Source organism: Streptopelia decaocto (assembly GCF_964273445.1).
Source record: "Streptopelia decaocto genome assembly, chromosome: 6".
Lineage (NCBI taxonomy): Eukaryota > Metazoa > Chordata > Aves > Columbiformes > Columbidae > Streptopelia > Streptopelia decaocto.
The window spans coordinates 59,875,436-59,893,085 of NC_138660.1; the positions used below are offsets into that span (position 1 = coordinate 59,875,436).

A 17,650-nucleotide genomic window follows, 5' to 3' on the forward strand; every position below is an offset into this window, starting at 1 on the left:
TATTCTGAATCTAATACTTACACTTTTTTGGTTTAAAAAGCTTTTCATCTTACTGAGGAGCAAAAATGTATGCCAAAAAATAAAAAAGAACACAGCCTGAGCTGTTCCATTTGAAAAAGTCTTCAGTGAGGGATGGAAACCAGAATTCGGAATTCAGAATTCGGCTGTTGTAGAAATTAATTGTTCAAATCAAACCATAACATCATCTTTCATCACAGATATAAACTCCTTGATCATTGAAGTGAAAGCAAAAAAATTTAAAAACTCCTTTTCACCCCTCTTCCATCAGTTATGCACTCACTAATTTCACAACATTATGACATGTTTATTGTGCGTGTAATATAGTGTGTTTGTATATATTTACGTAGAAACACACTTCTGAAATCAAATACTGTCTCTAGGTAATGTCCCTTTGTAATTCACAGTTTTGCAGTTAATCTATTGTTTCACAAATACAGCGTGCATCCACACACACAGAGCAGTTGTGTTGTTGCAGGTCAACAGATACAACCAATTCAAAGTTTGTGGAAGAAAATCATATGTTTTATTAGAGTGGTTGATACAGCTGAATAAAACCAGAGATGCCTGCAGGGCAAAACCTGTTTTAGTTCTGAGGAAGCTGCTATCAGATTGTGTTTCCAAACTTATCAGGCTTTTTTTTGCGACTAATCTATTGTACTAGTAATGAAAATAAGCACACTCTTTTTCCCTCAAGACCCAAATACACAAATGTACTGGGACTAGCAGACTCTCTGCATTTGTACATCCACTAAGTTTCCTCAACAACATCACTTTAAAAAGGAAAGACTATGATGGCTTTCCAGACAAAGGACTGAAGCAAGATATTAAATACAAATTTTCACTATTTTTAGATTCTCAATTTGATACCCATTTAATTAGGTGCTCTACAGCACTTTGCATGTTCAGAACACAACTTCTGTCCTTGTTTGAGAACATTTCTTAAATCAGACTGCAGATTAATTTTCTGCATGTCCAAAGAGTAAAAAATGTAATTACCACTCTCCTGTGCAATGTTGGCTTAAATTCACTGTATTACACAGGGGCTGCGTGGCAGAGACAGAAGCCAGTTTTAGCATCCAATCGGCCTAATAAGAACAGACTTTTCTCTCTTGCTGTGGCTTGTTTTATTCAAGCTGTGTCTCCTCACCCCACTCCTTTCTTTTTCCTACACTTTGTGTAGCCAGCTCCAGGGCTTTCCATATTGACCCCAAATCACAGCAGGGCCAGTCTAAGATGACCATGGGAACCACAAAAAACCATTGATACCTCTATCCCAACCATCTAACAAACTCTTAGGGTTCCTACTGATATCCTTGGTTTTCCTGAAAACCTCATTCAATCCCTGCTTCATAGACCTGCCTTTTTGGTTTTTTACCCAGTTCCCATTTCATGGTCTAATAAAGCTTTCATCTGGAACTTTTTAGAGTCTCTTTCATCTGCCCTCAGAGTTTTTCCTTTCGGAATTCCTTGTTTACTCTGGATAAAGGTGGACAGAAAACACTAACAACACAGAAAAGGCAGTCTCCTTCCACAACATCCCACGATCAGTGAATATTGAAGGAGCTTGTAAGTGACTCAACCTTATTCTAAGTTGGACTGAATAAGGAAATGCATAAAAACAAGAGCTTCAAGCTCATTGACCAGACAGAGAGCTACTTCTGATTCCACATCCCCCTTTAAAATCTGTCGCTTGGCTTCAAATTGGCCTAAGGCAATTATATAAGGAAATCAGTATAAAGAAGGCACAGCTTTCCCTTAGGCCTGTGAACCAGGAACATGACATGTGTACCGTTAGCTCAATAGCAGCAGCTGGACCATCCCGTATGTGCCGAGGAGATGCTGCACACTGGAGAGGTCAGGTCTTGGGGGCTGAGGGGGATGGAGGATATTCAGTGAGAAAAAAAATCTCCAACTGTAGGTGTTAAGAAAGAAGCTGTCTTTCCTGAGCATATGGCAATTAACTTTTTTTTTTTCCAAAGGCTTGTAACTTGATGAAATCTGGATTCATTTTTCACTGCTGATAAAAAACTTTTTAAATATCAAAGGTGTTTATCATCCTTTGCCAAGCTTGAAAACCCAATTTTTTTTAATCTTTCTTTCTTAAGAATGTTTTCCTTCATTCTGATTATCTCAACTGATACACAGTTCTACAGAGATGGTTTAACAGTTTGCTAATGTATTTATCATCGCTCAAGAATGTCCAGCACATCTTGTTTCACTTGTAATTTGTGAGATGCTTGTGACTAGAAAGACATAGATGTGTATCTTGGTGGTGATGATTGTAAGTGCTTAGCAAAGTCGACAGAGACAATAAGATGAACAAAAGAAAGGGATTTGCACTGCATTACACTGGAAGCAGCGTTACAATCATAATTAAATTTGAACATTAGATACTTAGATTTGAAACAGACAGATTAACATCACAGAAGAATAACCCACAGTATTAAACTTAAAAATAAGAAACCATTCAAAAAAGAGAGTCAAAGTTTGCAACTTCATACCATTCACCATAATGAAGAAATCTTTAACTCTAAGCCAATGAGATGATTAATATAAAAAAATCTGCCTAATAGGAATAGCTGTAAGACATTTAACATTTATGGCAATGGAAAATGGAACCTTACTTTTGTTGATGGTTCCAATAGATTTGGATTTGTATAATAACTACAACAGGGTTCAGCTAGAGAAAACCAACTTATTATGCTCTACTGGTTTGCTGGCAGGTTGTTATCTAAAAAGGTAAGCAACAGAAGCTTGCCCCATGCACAATGCTCTAGAATATTTACTACATTCTTAAATTATTTATAATATTCTGTATTGCAAAGAGTATGAGAATTTACAGACACTAGTAGAAAATGTCATTCTCAGAAACACACAGGGAAAACAACACAAATTGAGACATGAGCTGCAAGGTAGCTAAGATAACCAGAGTTTATTAGTATTGTGGTATACTACACATGACTTTATTTGTGCATTGATGGATGTACCACAGTTTTCTTCTGAGACTAAGGCACAAGCATTTGGCTAGAAGGACCTTTTCTAGCTCCCCTTTGCATGGGTGCTGGTGGCCACCATCCTAGCCAGGCCAACAAGCTCTGCTGTTCATTGGGCCATGAACCCTGGCCATGACCATCTTGGTAGCCCTCTGATGGATTCTCATCGTTCCCCTTGAATCCCAAAATTCGTTGTGGGTAGTGCTCTGCTTTTAAGGGACACGGACACCACAACCTTCCCTTAGCTGCTAGCCACACTCCTCCTGGAGCAGGGTCCAGCCCTGGCGACAATAAGCCCGGCTGTTGTCTCCTGTTCAGCCCAAGCACAAATCTTCTGGCAGGACGATGGCTGGGCAGGCAGGCAGGTCCCCATCCCTGCTGACCTGGGTTGGTCCTGGCCCACCTACAGAACTTGCATTTCTTCCCACAGAACAGGGAAGAGAATAATCAGTAAATTCCTTGGCCCTGTGTGGGAAAGCTTCAATACATACATTCTATAAATAAATAAATAAATAAATAAATATATTATGTGAATATATTTTTATCCTGCAAGCTTGGGCTGAATAGATTACAAACATTTGCTGTAGGGTATGATAGTGAATTAATCCTCTACATTAACCTCGTGAGATAGGTATTGTTATTGCCAAGTTACAGAAGAAGGGAAGGGCAGAAGCTCGGAAGAAGTGACAAGACACAGCATAGTTAAGGAAGGCTGAAAGTCAACCCCAATTTTCTTAATATCAAATTGCACCCCTCTTCCTAATCTTTCCCATTTCCATTTAGAATCAAATATGCTTTATATTGCAAAGAAAGGCTCAGATAAACTGGCTGCCAGAAGTATAAAAACAACCTTTCTAGATTCAAAACACAATTTCAAACTGGAAGTGCATAAATATCCAAATGATTCTGTTGATTTGGAAATTTGTGGATGATAAAAACATTGCTGAAGCTTGTAAGAGCATTGCATGAATTTATGCAAACTCAATTTAAGTGTTTTCAGTTCCACTACGAAGGATTAATTAAATTCAATATAAATTATTTAAATTTGTCAAAGTCAGAAGGGTTGACTGTGTATTTCAGTCTCTTTAAAAGCAGGCATATATGAAATGGGAAAGTGGACATCTAGCATTTTTTCAGGCATCTAAAAATACCATTTGTAAAGCTAAGAAAAATTGCTTTTACTGTGTTTTAAAACTACCTGGTCAGCAGTGGCTGGGAATAGTGCAGAGCCAATGCAGCTTGCTCACTATGGCTGAGAATGGGGAAAGTTTGCAGGAGATGATCCCCACGCTGAGACTTTCAAGAGCCAATACGCACTCATAGCAGAAAAATCTTATCATCATGTATGGAAGCACAGCTCTACTCTAGTAGCTCAACTGCAGCTTCTTTCATGTGTTATTTCACATTACCAACTTTCACTTTCGAAAAGAAATTGAAATTTTCTGCCTGACAGGTCTAAATTCAAACATGGGGTTTTCAAAAATCAGCCTACATAATTCCTAAATATCACGTTAATGCCTTATATCTAAATATCACCGGTTCCAAGGATTCTTCAGATGTCCTAAGGTACAGTGGTCTGAACTGACCGTATCGCTTTTTCAAGATTTCAGCAGGAGGTATTAGCTTTCCAACCAGACCTTCAGGAGCTAGCAGTATACCAGTGCACACATATTTCATCTTACAGGTATATTGGCTTTCTAGGACTAATGAGAAAAAAAGCCTTGCAGTGCAAAATCCTGATTGCCACTGAAGAAAACAGAAAGTAATTGAATGCATGGAATGAAAACACCAAGGGGGAAACAGTAATTGCACAGAATACGACCACTGGTTTAAAGGAAGACTGTCAGTCATTTTGCGGCATCAACAGCACGCAGTAGATGGTAAATTCTTCCACAGAATAAAACTTTCAGGACTAAATTTACAAATGTTATTGCTACCTTTATATCAGAAAAACATGAACAAAACTTGGGAAATATTACCAAGCACCTTTATAGAGTCACTGAAATGAAGGCAGAACACTGAATTTACTCAATCTTACATCAAGTTCCCAGATGCCCTAAAAATCAGAGAAACAGTTTTCTTCCTCCATAAGTTCTGCTCTGCACAAAATCTGGGGAGAGTTGAGGATCTGAATGTTACTTTTTGTGGTTATAAAGAACAGAAGCCCCCTTCCCTACCCATTTGTGTGGTTTCTCTGTGTAGGAGTGAATTTCTCCTGTAATAACAGCTCGTACAATACATATTTCCAAAATGTTTCTGCCCTGAAAGATCCATAAAACTAGGTATGATAGTATTCCATTCCATTTAATTCTGGAAGTCTCCCATGACCTATTCACTAGTGACTCCACAACAAATGGATGAGAAAGGTTTTGAAAAAAAAATGGCCCCTAAAAGTACCTACTACTTTTGATAAAAAAGCTAATAGTTTACAAAAAACTTCCAGCCGATACAAACTACAAAGATTTCCGCTCTAAAAAGGCCTGTTCGTAGCTCATTCCTCATACTTGTATATATAATGATATATGGATATATATGGATTGATGACCAGTGTGATGACTGATTACTACTCAAATACTGAGTCAGAATGCAAGATTTACAGTACACTTGGCTGACAAGTATATAATTTTTCTAAATTTTATTGCATGGATTTTACACCTTAAGAGCTAAAATTATTATGAAAATAACCTTTTTCCAGGTTTAAATAGTTTTACTCTGTCTTCTGATACAGTAGCAAACCAGAATTTTCAACATGAACAGTATTTCAATTAAACAGCAACAATATCTTTATCAAGGACCCTAAAATCTGGCAAAGACAACCCTTAACACTCAGAAAAGAAATTCCACAAATTGAGCTACTGCTATAGCCTTCAGCTTCTTGATGCAAAAAATGTTTTAAGATATCAATATCATTCGATTCTACTTTTATTTTCAACCTGTTGTGGAGAAAGAATGAATCTGAAAAAGCAAGAGTGAAACCATAACATCTGAAGAACATTTTCAATGTTTTTTTCCTTGGGGATTTACACATTGCTTTCCCATTTCACTTCTTTGTGCCCTCTGATATTTAAAGGGCAATTTTAATGCTGTTTAAGAGTTAAGATGCTAATCTTGATGGCAAGGAATATCTTACAAATCTTACGCTATCACTTAAATTAATGAAGGGTTAGCAAGCAGCAGGAGATTTTATTATGTTTTTCAGCAGTGGCCCATCAACAGAAAGAAAATGCTTCAAAAAGCACAACTCATTCAAAATCATTCCTTTCACTAACACAATCAGTCAGCATTCCAGCTGACATAAATAATTGCAAGGCATAATTCACTATTAAATTATTCCTGCACTGAATTAGAGTACCTCAATTTGTGTAGACAAGAGCTGTGCCACCTTAAAACTGGTTGCAATGGCTGTGAATCAGTGCCCGCCGCTAACATCCTGATTGTATTGGGAGCAATTACGGTAAAATCTTTTGGGTTCTGTAGGAATTGCAAAAAGAACAAATATATAGAGAGGTTTATGGTTGTTTTTTTTTTTTAGCTAGAGGTAGGTTTATGGTTGGCAATCCTTTTCATGCCTTTCTCTATCTGAAAACACCCTGAGTGAAGAGAGGCAGTAGTGCTTCCCTGGCCCTTAGACTGCAGCCAGATCTGGACTGTAGTAACTCTTTTACAGTTATTATTACCTATATTGTATAATAATTTAGGATTAGAAGATCATTAGCACATGCACTGAAACCAGAATGGGAATTAATCAAGATGACCACTCTTCTACAATCTAGAATATTTGTATGGGAAGGGATGGAATTTTTCTTGCCCTTAAAGGAAAGTTTCAATGCATCTTGAAGTGAGGACAGGTAATCGGGAGCTCAGCCTAAGGTAGCACCTTCAGCAGGAGGTTCACTGTTTTCAGCCAGACCTTGTTTCATCAGCCCCAGAGTCAAAAGGACTGTTATATTAGCTCAGTGTTTCTGAAGCTGTTTCTCCTGGAAAAATACAACACCACCCTTATCAGTCTATGCGATCTGGTGTCATCACATCTTGCCTTCTGCCACCTCGCTGCATCTGTCAGCCACGGGGAGAAACAAAACTTCATGTAACCTACTGGAATTGAAAAGTTCAGACCATTCCTCTCTAAATGAGGAAACACTGATTACATGTTCTACGCATTTGTAGTATACTTCTATATTCTGCGATCTCATTTCAGAAACTGAAGGCAACAAGTTGGCATGCCACAAGGAAAGGCTGGGAGTGAATGCCAGAACAGCCTCAGAACCACGACAGCGTTCAGCCCCCTTGAGCAGACCTTAGGATTCTTAATTTCATATATTTCAAGTAAATTGGTGATTCTCAGAACATCAGACATGAGCAAATCCCAGATTCCTGTGATTTTTTAAGAGAAGCACCAATCCAATACAGCTGTATTTTATTTTATCATCATTATGTTCAGCCACAGTGATGGAGATCAAGTGCATTCCAGATAAGTGTTGTGCTGATGCAGAGAGGCAATGATTAGCCTGAGAAACAGTCACATTAAATTAAACATGAGTTTCACAACAATGAAATTATATACCTTGATTTAAAGCTGTCAGGTGGCATCAGTTCCAGTGTGTGCGCTGGTCCATACAGATTAACTACAAACAGCTTGACTGTTGGGTTTGTTTGACCTGCCTTTGAGAAAAAAGGAAATAGGAGCTTAAAAGGCACTGAATCAGTGACAGCTAAATAGACTCACTCATTAACATAATTCAGTATCTCTATAATTATGAGAAATTATTAAAGTTTAACAATCTCAAATCTAAAAAAAATATTTTCACAGCTATATAAATTACACAGATAAAAATACGAAGAATTCATTGAGTAATTCTCTCACTGTCCTTTACTGATGGCAAACCTGCCTGAGCAGAGCAAGTGACCAATGTTAGCAGTGGTTTGGCCCAGTCAGCTGCAAAAACACAGCCAGTTCCTAAACCAGCAGCTAAATCCAGCCTCCAGCAGTGTCTTTTCCAGACACTATCGCTCCTTCTTCCAAAAAGCTACACTACCTATATCTGGGATAGCATTCCTCCTCTTCCTTCTCCCCCAGCCTTCCTTCCCTGGCTTGATGAGTTGGAAATCTCTGGTTTTGGTCCTGATCAGGACCCAGCTGCTTTGGCAGGCCAGCTCTAAGAGAAACAAAATGCTTCTTGTTGCTAAAGGATAATAAAATGGCAGCTTGATATATATCCACTGGGAAGAGCCTAATAAATCCTGATGATCTACAGGGAAGTTGGACTTGTTCTTCTCCTGGTAACATGCCTTGTTACAGGCTGATGTTCCTGAGATGAAGAGAAAGGACTGGAGATAGAGGAGCTCTGCAGGTCTGAGAAGAAGATGATACTAGTCCCAGATCCCTGTCCTAGCTATATCATATTCAAGCTTCTTGTTCATGTAAATCACAAGAGTCACACAACACAATCTAGGATCCTTGGGATATGGGGGATGAAAAGAGTGCTTTTCAGTGGGGCTGACTTCTGTTTAATATTAGAAGGATAAGGTACAATCACTGATTCTACAGATTTAATCATAAGAAACTACAAAGCTGCATATCTGGCTCCTCACAGGGGTATTTGGTAATGCAGAAGAGCTTGGCTGAAATACTATACATTCACATATTCCCCTTAGAAATTGGACTTATCACAAAATATAGACAGTCTAAATGCTGTATTCAAATGTTTCTGAGTGATATGTGGGACAAGAAAGTGATATTTGTGTATTTTAACTAATGTTTAAAAAAGTTTTAAAAAGTGATTTAATGAGACTCCTGGAATGTGTTTCTTTCATAAAACCTTTTACATTCGCCTCAAAAAAAATGTGGTCACATACATGGAACTACATATCCTGCCCAAAAAGAAATCGAGCACTTTGAAACTGCATGCAAAGGATGGATAAACTAATAACCTGGAAGACAATATCGGTGCTGGAGCTCAGCACAAAAATGACAGCTAGGGAGGCACTGGGGGCAATTTCAGACATTATTCCTGTCTGGGCTGTTCTTTCACTTTCCAACACAAATCTGAAACCCCTTCTCTAAATCTGGAACTCAGTGATAGTTCTATTTTTTATACATATATATATATATATATATATATATTTTTTTTTTTTTTTTTCCTCATTTTGATGGCCAGGAAAAGATTTTACTGTGGCTTAGCTTGTTCAGAGCCAGTCTGTCAGATTTATTAACAAAAGCAAAATTTGCTGAGATCTACGTAACTGCAATGAAACAAGCCCTGCACTGTGCACACAGTGCATACGACTCCAGTGCAGTTGTGACAGTATCTTTTTTTCCTCTGCAGTCCTTTAAACATATTACTCTTCTCCCAGAAGTGGTGGATTGATTTTACCAAGCAATATATCAATTCTGAAATTACTACAAATCAATTTGTCTGCTGCTCCCTCACCCGATAGTTTCTATCCAGCAAAAGGCATTACAGTCTACTGAAAAAAAAATGTAATTAATATTTCCTGAAAAACAACATAAACACAAGCAGCCTCTGTTAGTGCCTAGATCAGTTGGTCCATGTCGTTGAATACTATCACTGTGCAAGGAAGAGCAGGTGGGGGCTGCACTCCCACTCATCTTACCTTAGGATAAGGATACTGCTTTCCTTTTGGATAGATAGCTCCAGTAAACCGGGGAATCACCATGTTTGGTACCAGAGAGTCATTTATAGTCAGGAACGCCAGTCTTTCACCGTCTGGAGACCACCAGTGGGCAATGTGGGAATGAAGAAGTTCCTCTGCAAAACCAGATCTCCTTAGGGTCCATAAAATAACTATCACATAGTTTCCAGCTCATTCAGTTGATGCTGATTTGTTCTTTCTGTACCTACTTGAAATGCATCTGTTGTAGTTTCAGTAATTTCACATTATCCTGGGTTGAATGTTTGGATAACAAGGCATATCAAAAGACCAAACTTTAACCATTTTCCCCAAATGAATACTTCACTGACATCAATAAATCATCTAAATGTGAAAGATGATTGTAACTGCCATATGTTTAGTTCCATTGCATTCCATTAGATGTGTTTAATTAATTTTTAAGTGCTTTGGACCATTTTAATATACAGGTTTTTTAGGACTGTCAATCTTTCAACATACCCGATTTGTCTGAGCTGTGACACCTGGCAACAGACAGATCCTCACACAGCAATATTTAAATAATAATTTTTGGAGTACAATATTTTAGCTTTCCTGTGTCAGTCTAATGGTTAGCTTTAATTCTTCAAAACTTCAGCTTTTCTGCAATGTAACTTTTTGAAAATCCAAACAAAAGTTTATGTTTTTATGCAAATTTTATTTGACCTCCCAACCAGAGTAATTCTCAAAAATGTCCTGCAATGTTTTCTTACATTTATTGTCATTATATTTCATATTAGAAAGAAACAAAACATTAACAACCACAGAAGCAACACCCAAACTCCTGGAATCCCAGTAAATGAGCTCCTGACCAATTCCAGATTCACCCTGTGCAGGTATTCTGTCTTACACTTGTTAGAAACTCTTTTTCAATGCATGTTCAAACTACTGACTTGTTTGGTGACTCTTTTGTATTTTAATTTGAAGAATTTGGCTGGAAAACTAATTGACTGCATACCTAATTTAAGAGCATACCCAAAACTACTTAAATTGTCAACGGAGACTCTCCAAGAAGCTAATCAAATTCTGAAAGTTTTGAAGCGGCTTAATAGGTTGCATGATCTAAGGTTAGGTGCAACGAAGCTGGGGTCTATATTAAAAGTCATATATTCTGGGTCATGCTTCTCTCCCTGGCTGGATAACTAAAATCTTTTACACAGGAGAAAAACAGAGAATGAATGGTGAATATCAGATAGCACAAATCACAACTGTATTTGTTTTGAAATATTACTGTTTGCATTCAAACAAGGTTACTACGCAAAGAAAAGCTATTCCCAAATGCTTGTGTAAGGTAAAATGCTAAACACAAACTCATGCAAATGACAGAAGAAAACAAATGAGGTCGAAAGGAGGAACAGTTCTCAATTCAACTGAAAATCTCTTAACTTCGTCTGGACAATATTCAGCTTCCTCAGCTTCTGACGCTATTAAAAATGGTACTGAATGTAGAAGACTGGTATAAATCAAACAGTGGTTGATGGGAAAGAAGCAGTACGTTCTTCCATGCCAAGAGACACTGACAGTGGTCCTCCAACTGGTAGAGGCAGAATTCCCTTTCAACCTCACTTTAATTACATATATTATGGAGAAGAGCCCACTGCCTGCATCCCTGTGAACCAGGAGAATTCTCTGTATGTTGGGAAATGCAACAGCTGTTTGGGCCAGTGATTAAAAAACTCAGAAAAGAATGAACAAAATCACTTAAGGAAGGCTTTAGGACACGCATCAGTAGGAAAACTTTGGGATGTGTATCACTGCAGAAACTTTCCAGTCCCAGACTGGACACTTTTTGTGTTTCCTTCTCATGACAAAGGTACATGTACAGCTGAAGAGACAGGGAATAAGAAGAACAAAGTGAGGCTTTAACTGACGTGGCAGTATAAGATATTTGGACAAATATGCCTGGCTTCCTTTTCAAAAAAGAAGTAGCAAGCTCCCGGACTTCTTGAAAATCAGCCCTGTATGAGGCTTATGTATCCATGTGTTCACAGGCATATGAAGAAGCCTGTTGTGTTTTGTTGTCAGCTAAAGAAGTTCTACGAAGCTTTAAAGCCCTTCAGTCCCCAAATATTAATTAATAAAGCGTGTCTATGCGAAGGATGGGCATACACAGAGAAGCCGGAGCATAACCCCAGACAAGCATCCTTGCCATTATTGTCCTAGTTGCTCCTACTCTTTCCAGGTTACCCCATTTGCTTTTCCTGTTCATCATGAAGTATTTGCAGCTTAAAGGAAAAATCACTTGTTTTAACAACAGCATTGTTGATCTTTAAAATAAACGAAGTTTAAAAAAATCCACATCAACCTCTTCCAGATACTGAGATACACAGGTAAACTTAAATATAAAATAAAAAGCATATTGGCATGTTTCAAATAAAAGAGATTAGTTTTGATTCTTTTTAGTTCCTAAATGTAGATGTCATGAATACAGAGGTTCAAATCATATAAATACCCTGACATTTCTTCCATTAAAATATGTCTTAAACTTCGATCTGTATAATTCTTAAGTGGGATGTACTCCATCCCTTCCAGACAGCTCCAATAAAACACCTGGCAAATACCAGAACCGATCTGTTGCACTAGGTAACCTTTTGTGGTCCCTCCCAAATGGACTTATTCTAAGATATCTTCCTTTGCAGACTAGGAAGGGATGTTTTTTTAAAGAATCTCATGTCACATTTTGTTCTGTGGAGCAGAGCTGGATAATGATCCTTCACGATATGTCACTCACTGCAGCTCCACGCTGCATATGAAAGAGAAGGGAAACACGGGCTGCCCTCTTCTGAACAGGTGTCCTCAAAATGCTTGCAGCATTGTAGCCACAATTGCCTTGTTGCATTCATGACTGTGACTCTTACTAACTTCACTTTGTTTCAGCAAAAACTTGATATACCATATCAACTTCAATGAGCTACATATGCTTAAATTCCTCAATTTGCATGAAGTCACGTTAGATTTGAAGAATACAAAGTGCATATAAAATGATATGCCATTCCAAAGATTTCCTTTGTCGCCAAGTTTTGAAATGTGCCAACATATTAAAATATTTCAACACATTAATAGAAACCTGAGAAGTGGGTAATTATCAGACATAGGCATTTATATGGCTAAGGGATGCAAACTACCATTCTAATTTCAGAGTTTACCTGGGCAGAGAAATAAAAAATAAACATTAAAAAATCAATTAAAAAAGTGAGCTATCTGCTTATAACAACTGAAATGCCAAGAGGCATGGATAGATCAGTTCTAAGGGCCCCGCTGAAGATCACTGCTATATGGTGTAACATTATTCCTAAAAAACACTGCCCTGCAAAACTCTGCATACAAGGTTATATTCTTCAGGTAACTGAGTATTTAACACCAAACTATTTATCCATAAAATTTGACTCATAGAGGGAATAACTGAAATGCGTACTAAATTTAAGCTCTTGTACCAAGCTGGATAATCTGCTTCCATTTTTAAAAATTATTTATTATTATTTTAAAAGCATTACTGATGCAGAGGGAAACATTCTGTGTTACTATGCAGAAGGTGGCTTCAGAAGCCAAAGGGTATCACAGGCTGAGCTTGTCCTCCACTCCGTTTTGGCACTGCCTGCCAGCAACAGCCAGTTTTCCATCAGTCCAGCCCAGGTTGATTTAAGCAAAAGTAGCGGCCACTGCTGAGGTAACAGCACAACACTTTCAGATCTTGCTACAACACTGATGTTTTCTTTAAAGTCAAGCACAATGTTACTGCCTGGCTTGAGGGGCTGGAGTCTCTCGTCAGTCACAGTAAAGCACAGCAAAACCAACACTGAGGCTGAAGGAGAGACACTGGTAAAACATCAGTGAGGCACCAGGCAGTATCATCTTTGATCACCTTTAACTGTGTATCAAGCAGTAAAAAAGAAAACGTAGCCAAATCTGCTTCTACGCTACGATTATTCTGTGCCCTCTTCTATTATGATGCTTTAACTGTAAGCAGATCAGCACTTGTTCACAAAAGCAAACTTGAGTCCTTCCCCTCCTCAGCTGCATTGTAAACCCAGAATAGCTCCAGAGGTATGAATGGAGTTATTCTAGATAAGCAAAACATACAGGGTGTTTAGTTTTATTTGAAGAGCTCTATTTGAAATGCCAGCCTCACTGAAGTTGGCAGGAAATTCCACATCAAGATTTCACTACTGTAGCATTTTTTACAAGCTACCTAGTCTTCATAATGCATTTGATGCATTCTGGTTGAAAACAAATTATTCTTTCTCAGAAAATATTGTTATATGCAAAGCAGCAGTCAATACAAAGTGTGAATAGATACAAAGGCAATCTTGCAAGAAAATGAGAAGGCACAGAAGAAAAAACTACCTTAGACACCATTCTCTGAAATGAATAGATTTGTGCTGTTGGGTCTGTACAAGAGCTTCTCCTCTGTTTTAATAAACAGATATGTTTGTCTGGCTTACCTTCATATAACCAGTCTGCAATTCCATTAAAAATAATTCCTTCTTTTCCTGAAGATGTCAGGCGCAATGAGCTACTCTTTACGTCAGGCTGATAGTAGATGTTATTTTCAAAAATATAAATCTGGATGAGGTAAGAGGGAAGGAGAGAAAAAAGAACATTTTGGTAGATATAAATGAATGTTCAGCTGTGAGTAATTTCCTCAGGCTCAGAACAGTCTACAGAATAATTCAGCGTGAGTTTTCACCAACACTGGTTTCATATTTATTTTTATTATAAATTTGGACAAACTAAGCAAACTCTTAATACTTATGCGAAGCCAAATTCTTCCTTTGAAATTGTCTTCCCAGTTGAAATGTTTCAATTCACTTTAAGAAATATTATTACATTCCTCAGAATCGCACAGGAGACAAATTTTATAACAGTTGAATAGATAGAGAAATTCTCCATTAATTCCACTCTGTCTAATAAGATAATTTGTTTTTCTAGCTGTGAAATTAGACACACTTCTGCAAGTACATACAGCACAGTACATACATCGTAAATGTAAGTCAGAGCTTTCTATCATGGTGTGATAACTTACTGGAAAAGCAAAAATAAACAGCAGACTGCTGTTAACTTCTCTCAGCTTGCTGACACTATGTTTGACTCTGACACACGTTTTACCCCAAGTGTGTTATATAGATGCTCTTTATTTTCAAGTGTGGGCTCCTCCTTTTCTTCCTGAGAGCGGCAGACTAGACAGACAGACCTTTCCTCCTTCGCTGCCGCTTCTCAGCCTTGTCTGCTTTCCTGTCCCTGCTCGCTTTGTTGCAAAGGTTTTCAAGTTCACCCTTTTTGTGCAGCTGAGCTCCAGGCTCCATGACAAAATACAATAAAGGAAAGACAAAGGCCAACCCCTCTCCCCTGCCCCACCTCCAAAAAAAAGGACTACAGAGGAGGATGGGGATGGCAAAAAGGACAGGAGACAAATACAGTGATGATGAGGAAAGTTTGTGACATGGAAATTCTTGCATACTCAGACACACACCACAATGGGCTATATGTATGCCTTTTCTCCTATCAGCCAGGAGACCCTCAAGCACTTCAATGCAACGCAATTTAGGTACATGCTGTCCCACAGGTATTAAAAAGCAGAAGACAGCTATTAGCTTTTCCTGTAACAATGCTCTTGATCCTTTTTGTCTCTACTCCTGCACTCCTTGTTTTCCTGAGTTGTCAATGCCTGTGACTAGACTTGTATTTGAGCTGTCATTTTCTCAGAGTTGTAGACTTTTTCTTTGCTTTATTACTAAATTACAACGACCACATGTGCGCTTGCACAGCTTAGCAATGGAATCAACCTAATACCAGTATTACACACCAAACTTGTTTCACATTAAGAAAATACATCTAAGAGCATTAGAGAAACAACACACATTAGAAATTTCTGTTCCACAATTTCATAAATGTACACTGATATACAGAGTCTCAGGGACTGCTGCCATGAAGTAAATATATTTCCACCAAAGAGCATTTTAAAAGCCTAGTCATTTATCATTCTCGCATACATCTATGATAAACGACTTATGGGAAAATACTAACCAGAGAGCAAAGTATTATTGTCGCTATTACTGCTGTTCTCTTTGCTTCTAAATTACCATCTGAAACAGATTTCCCTGTAAGTCCCCAAGCTAATGCCATTTCTTGATTTTTAACAGTAGGCACCTCATGATTCCTGCTGCATAAAGCAATAAAGCTGAGTTTTGTTCATACCATGAGAAATGCAATGATTTTCAACATTACTGAGAATCAAGGGTGACTTGGAACAAAGTACTTTTTGGTCAGAAATTCAAAACTGAGCAGTAAGTTCAAACCTGAAGTAAAAATAGTTGATCCAGTTTGAATAATCCAAAATGTACTGATCAGTAGTTACATTTACAGTTTTATAAATAACATTTGATACCATTAAGAATTTATGGGAATGTGACATATGACCCAGTATTAACACCAAAAGAAAACAAGGATTAGAGAAAGATGGACATAGCAATCTTCTGAAATATTGACAAATACTTCTTGTTAATGTATATTTCCACAGTAAAAATGTACATTTTTTGTAAATTAAAAGAAACAGATACAAGTAATAACAAGGCTTGGCTAACTGCTTAACCAAGAAAAATAAATAATTTAGTCAAATACTTGCTATTTAAACGAACTAAAAAATATTCCTATCAGCCTAAATTACAGATGGCATAAGCAGTCGGAACCAGACTGTTGCTGACTAAGGAGTGATTTCTTACAATTGACAATCTCTTATATAAAAAGCTCCTTCCAGGAGATTAAAAAAAAAAAAAAAAGCCTACTTGATCAAATGAGTCTATTTCATTTAAGCTTCTTTAATTAAATGAGTTCAATCTAATTCATTTTTGAAGATCAGAAGTATTGTTTTTGCTTCTCTCCCACCTTTTCAGGCCGTTTTTATTTTTAATGGTGAAGATACCCATAGTGTCTAGTCTCTGCAATGAAAAGCTTGCGTTTAAAGCCACCATTGCCAGATGAAGTGCAGGATTAAGAACTACTTGTTTTATGACTGAACCATGAAAAGGTCGTTAATCCTGTTATTACTATTAGCAGGCATTGCTAATTCCATTTGACACATTGCAAATAAGTAAATATCTCAGAAGGAATACTCACTGTTGTGCCACTGATTGTTGCCTTCCTTGGCTTTATTCCCCATTCATTTCATAAAGCGGCTTTGTTTCCATCCTCAAACAGTTCTCAGCCACCCTCTGAACATCCCCACAATCCTCTTAGTCTACTTTGTCACTGAAATTTCCCTTCTCTCCTCATCACTCTTGGCATGTGTTCTTTCACTTCTGAAAGCTACCCCAATTAATAATATTTCTTCTAACATATGGATTGGGACATTTTAAACTTCTTGAAAAACTTCAGAGCCACCCAATGGCTCTCTCCCTAGCAAGCCTCGAGCTCACAGTGTACTTGAATGTATCATTAAAAATGATGAATTTATGTTCCTTCACAAAACATTTTATGCAATACAACCGTTTGTGTTCCTCCACGTAACTAAACACCATGTAAATGCACAACGATTTAGGGTTGGTGCACTGGCAAATATTGTTCTGCACCGCCTGAAGCATTTGGAAAGATCAATAAGCTTGCGCTTGAGGCTGTAAAAGCATCTTGGAAAGATTCACCGTTATGGTTAGTCATTTCATCTCATCTGGAAGTTTGAGCATTTGTTATATTTCAGGAGGTGCCGTTTTCCACATAAAGCCCACAACCTGCTGTTTGTATTGATAGGAACCGCTTTGGGCACATGTCCTGCGCTGATCCTCCCTAAGCCCTGTAGCCAGGACTGCATTCCTGACCATGCCAAAGTGCTCATCTCTGATTAACTCCTTCAACTCTTGGAAATATGGACCTGGAGTTAAAATGTTGATTTCTGCAGCAAAACAGGCAGCAGAGTTATAATGAGTGACAACATTATCATGAAAGCCACTCGTTGTGGCCTGAGAGGCTCTTTGCTT

The 17,650-nt window shown here is 37.9% G+C and overlaps 1 protein-coding gene across 1 annotated transcript in view; it reads right to left on the bottom strand.

Moving 5' to 3' along the window:
- Nucleotides 1-17,650, bottom strand: part of DPP10 (dipeptidyl peptidase like 10) — a gene marked incomplete at its 5' end in the record, with an annotated part of 220,898 nt that overhangs the window by 38,090 nt on the left and 165,158 nt on the right. The window contains 3 exons of the mRNA XM_082055996.1: nt 7,579-7,676; nt 9,630-9,784; nt 14,126-14,246. Coding sequence (XP_081912122.1) covers nt 7,579-7,676; nt 9,630-9,784; nt 14,126-14,246 — 374 coding nt within the window. The remainder of the gene's footprint in view (nt 1-7,578; nt 7,677-9,629; nt 9,785-14,125; nt 14,247-17,650) is intronic.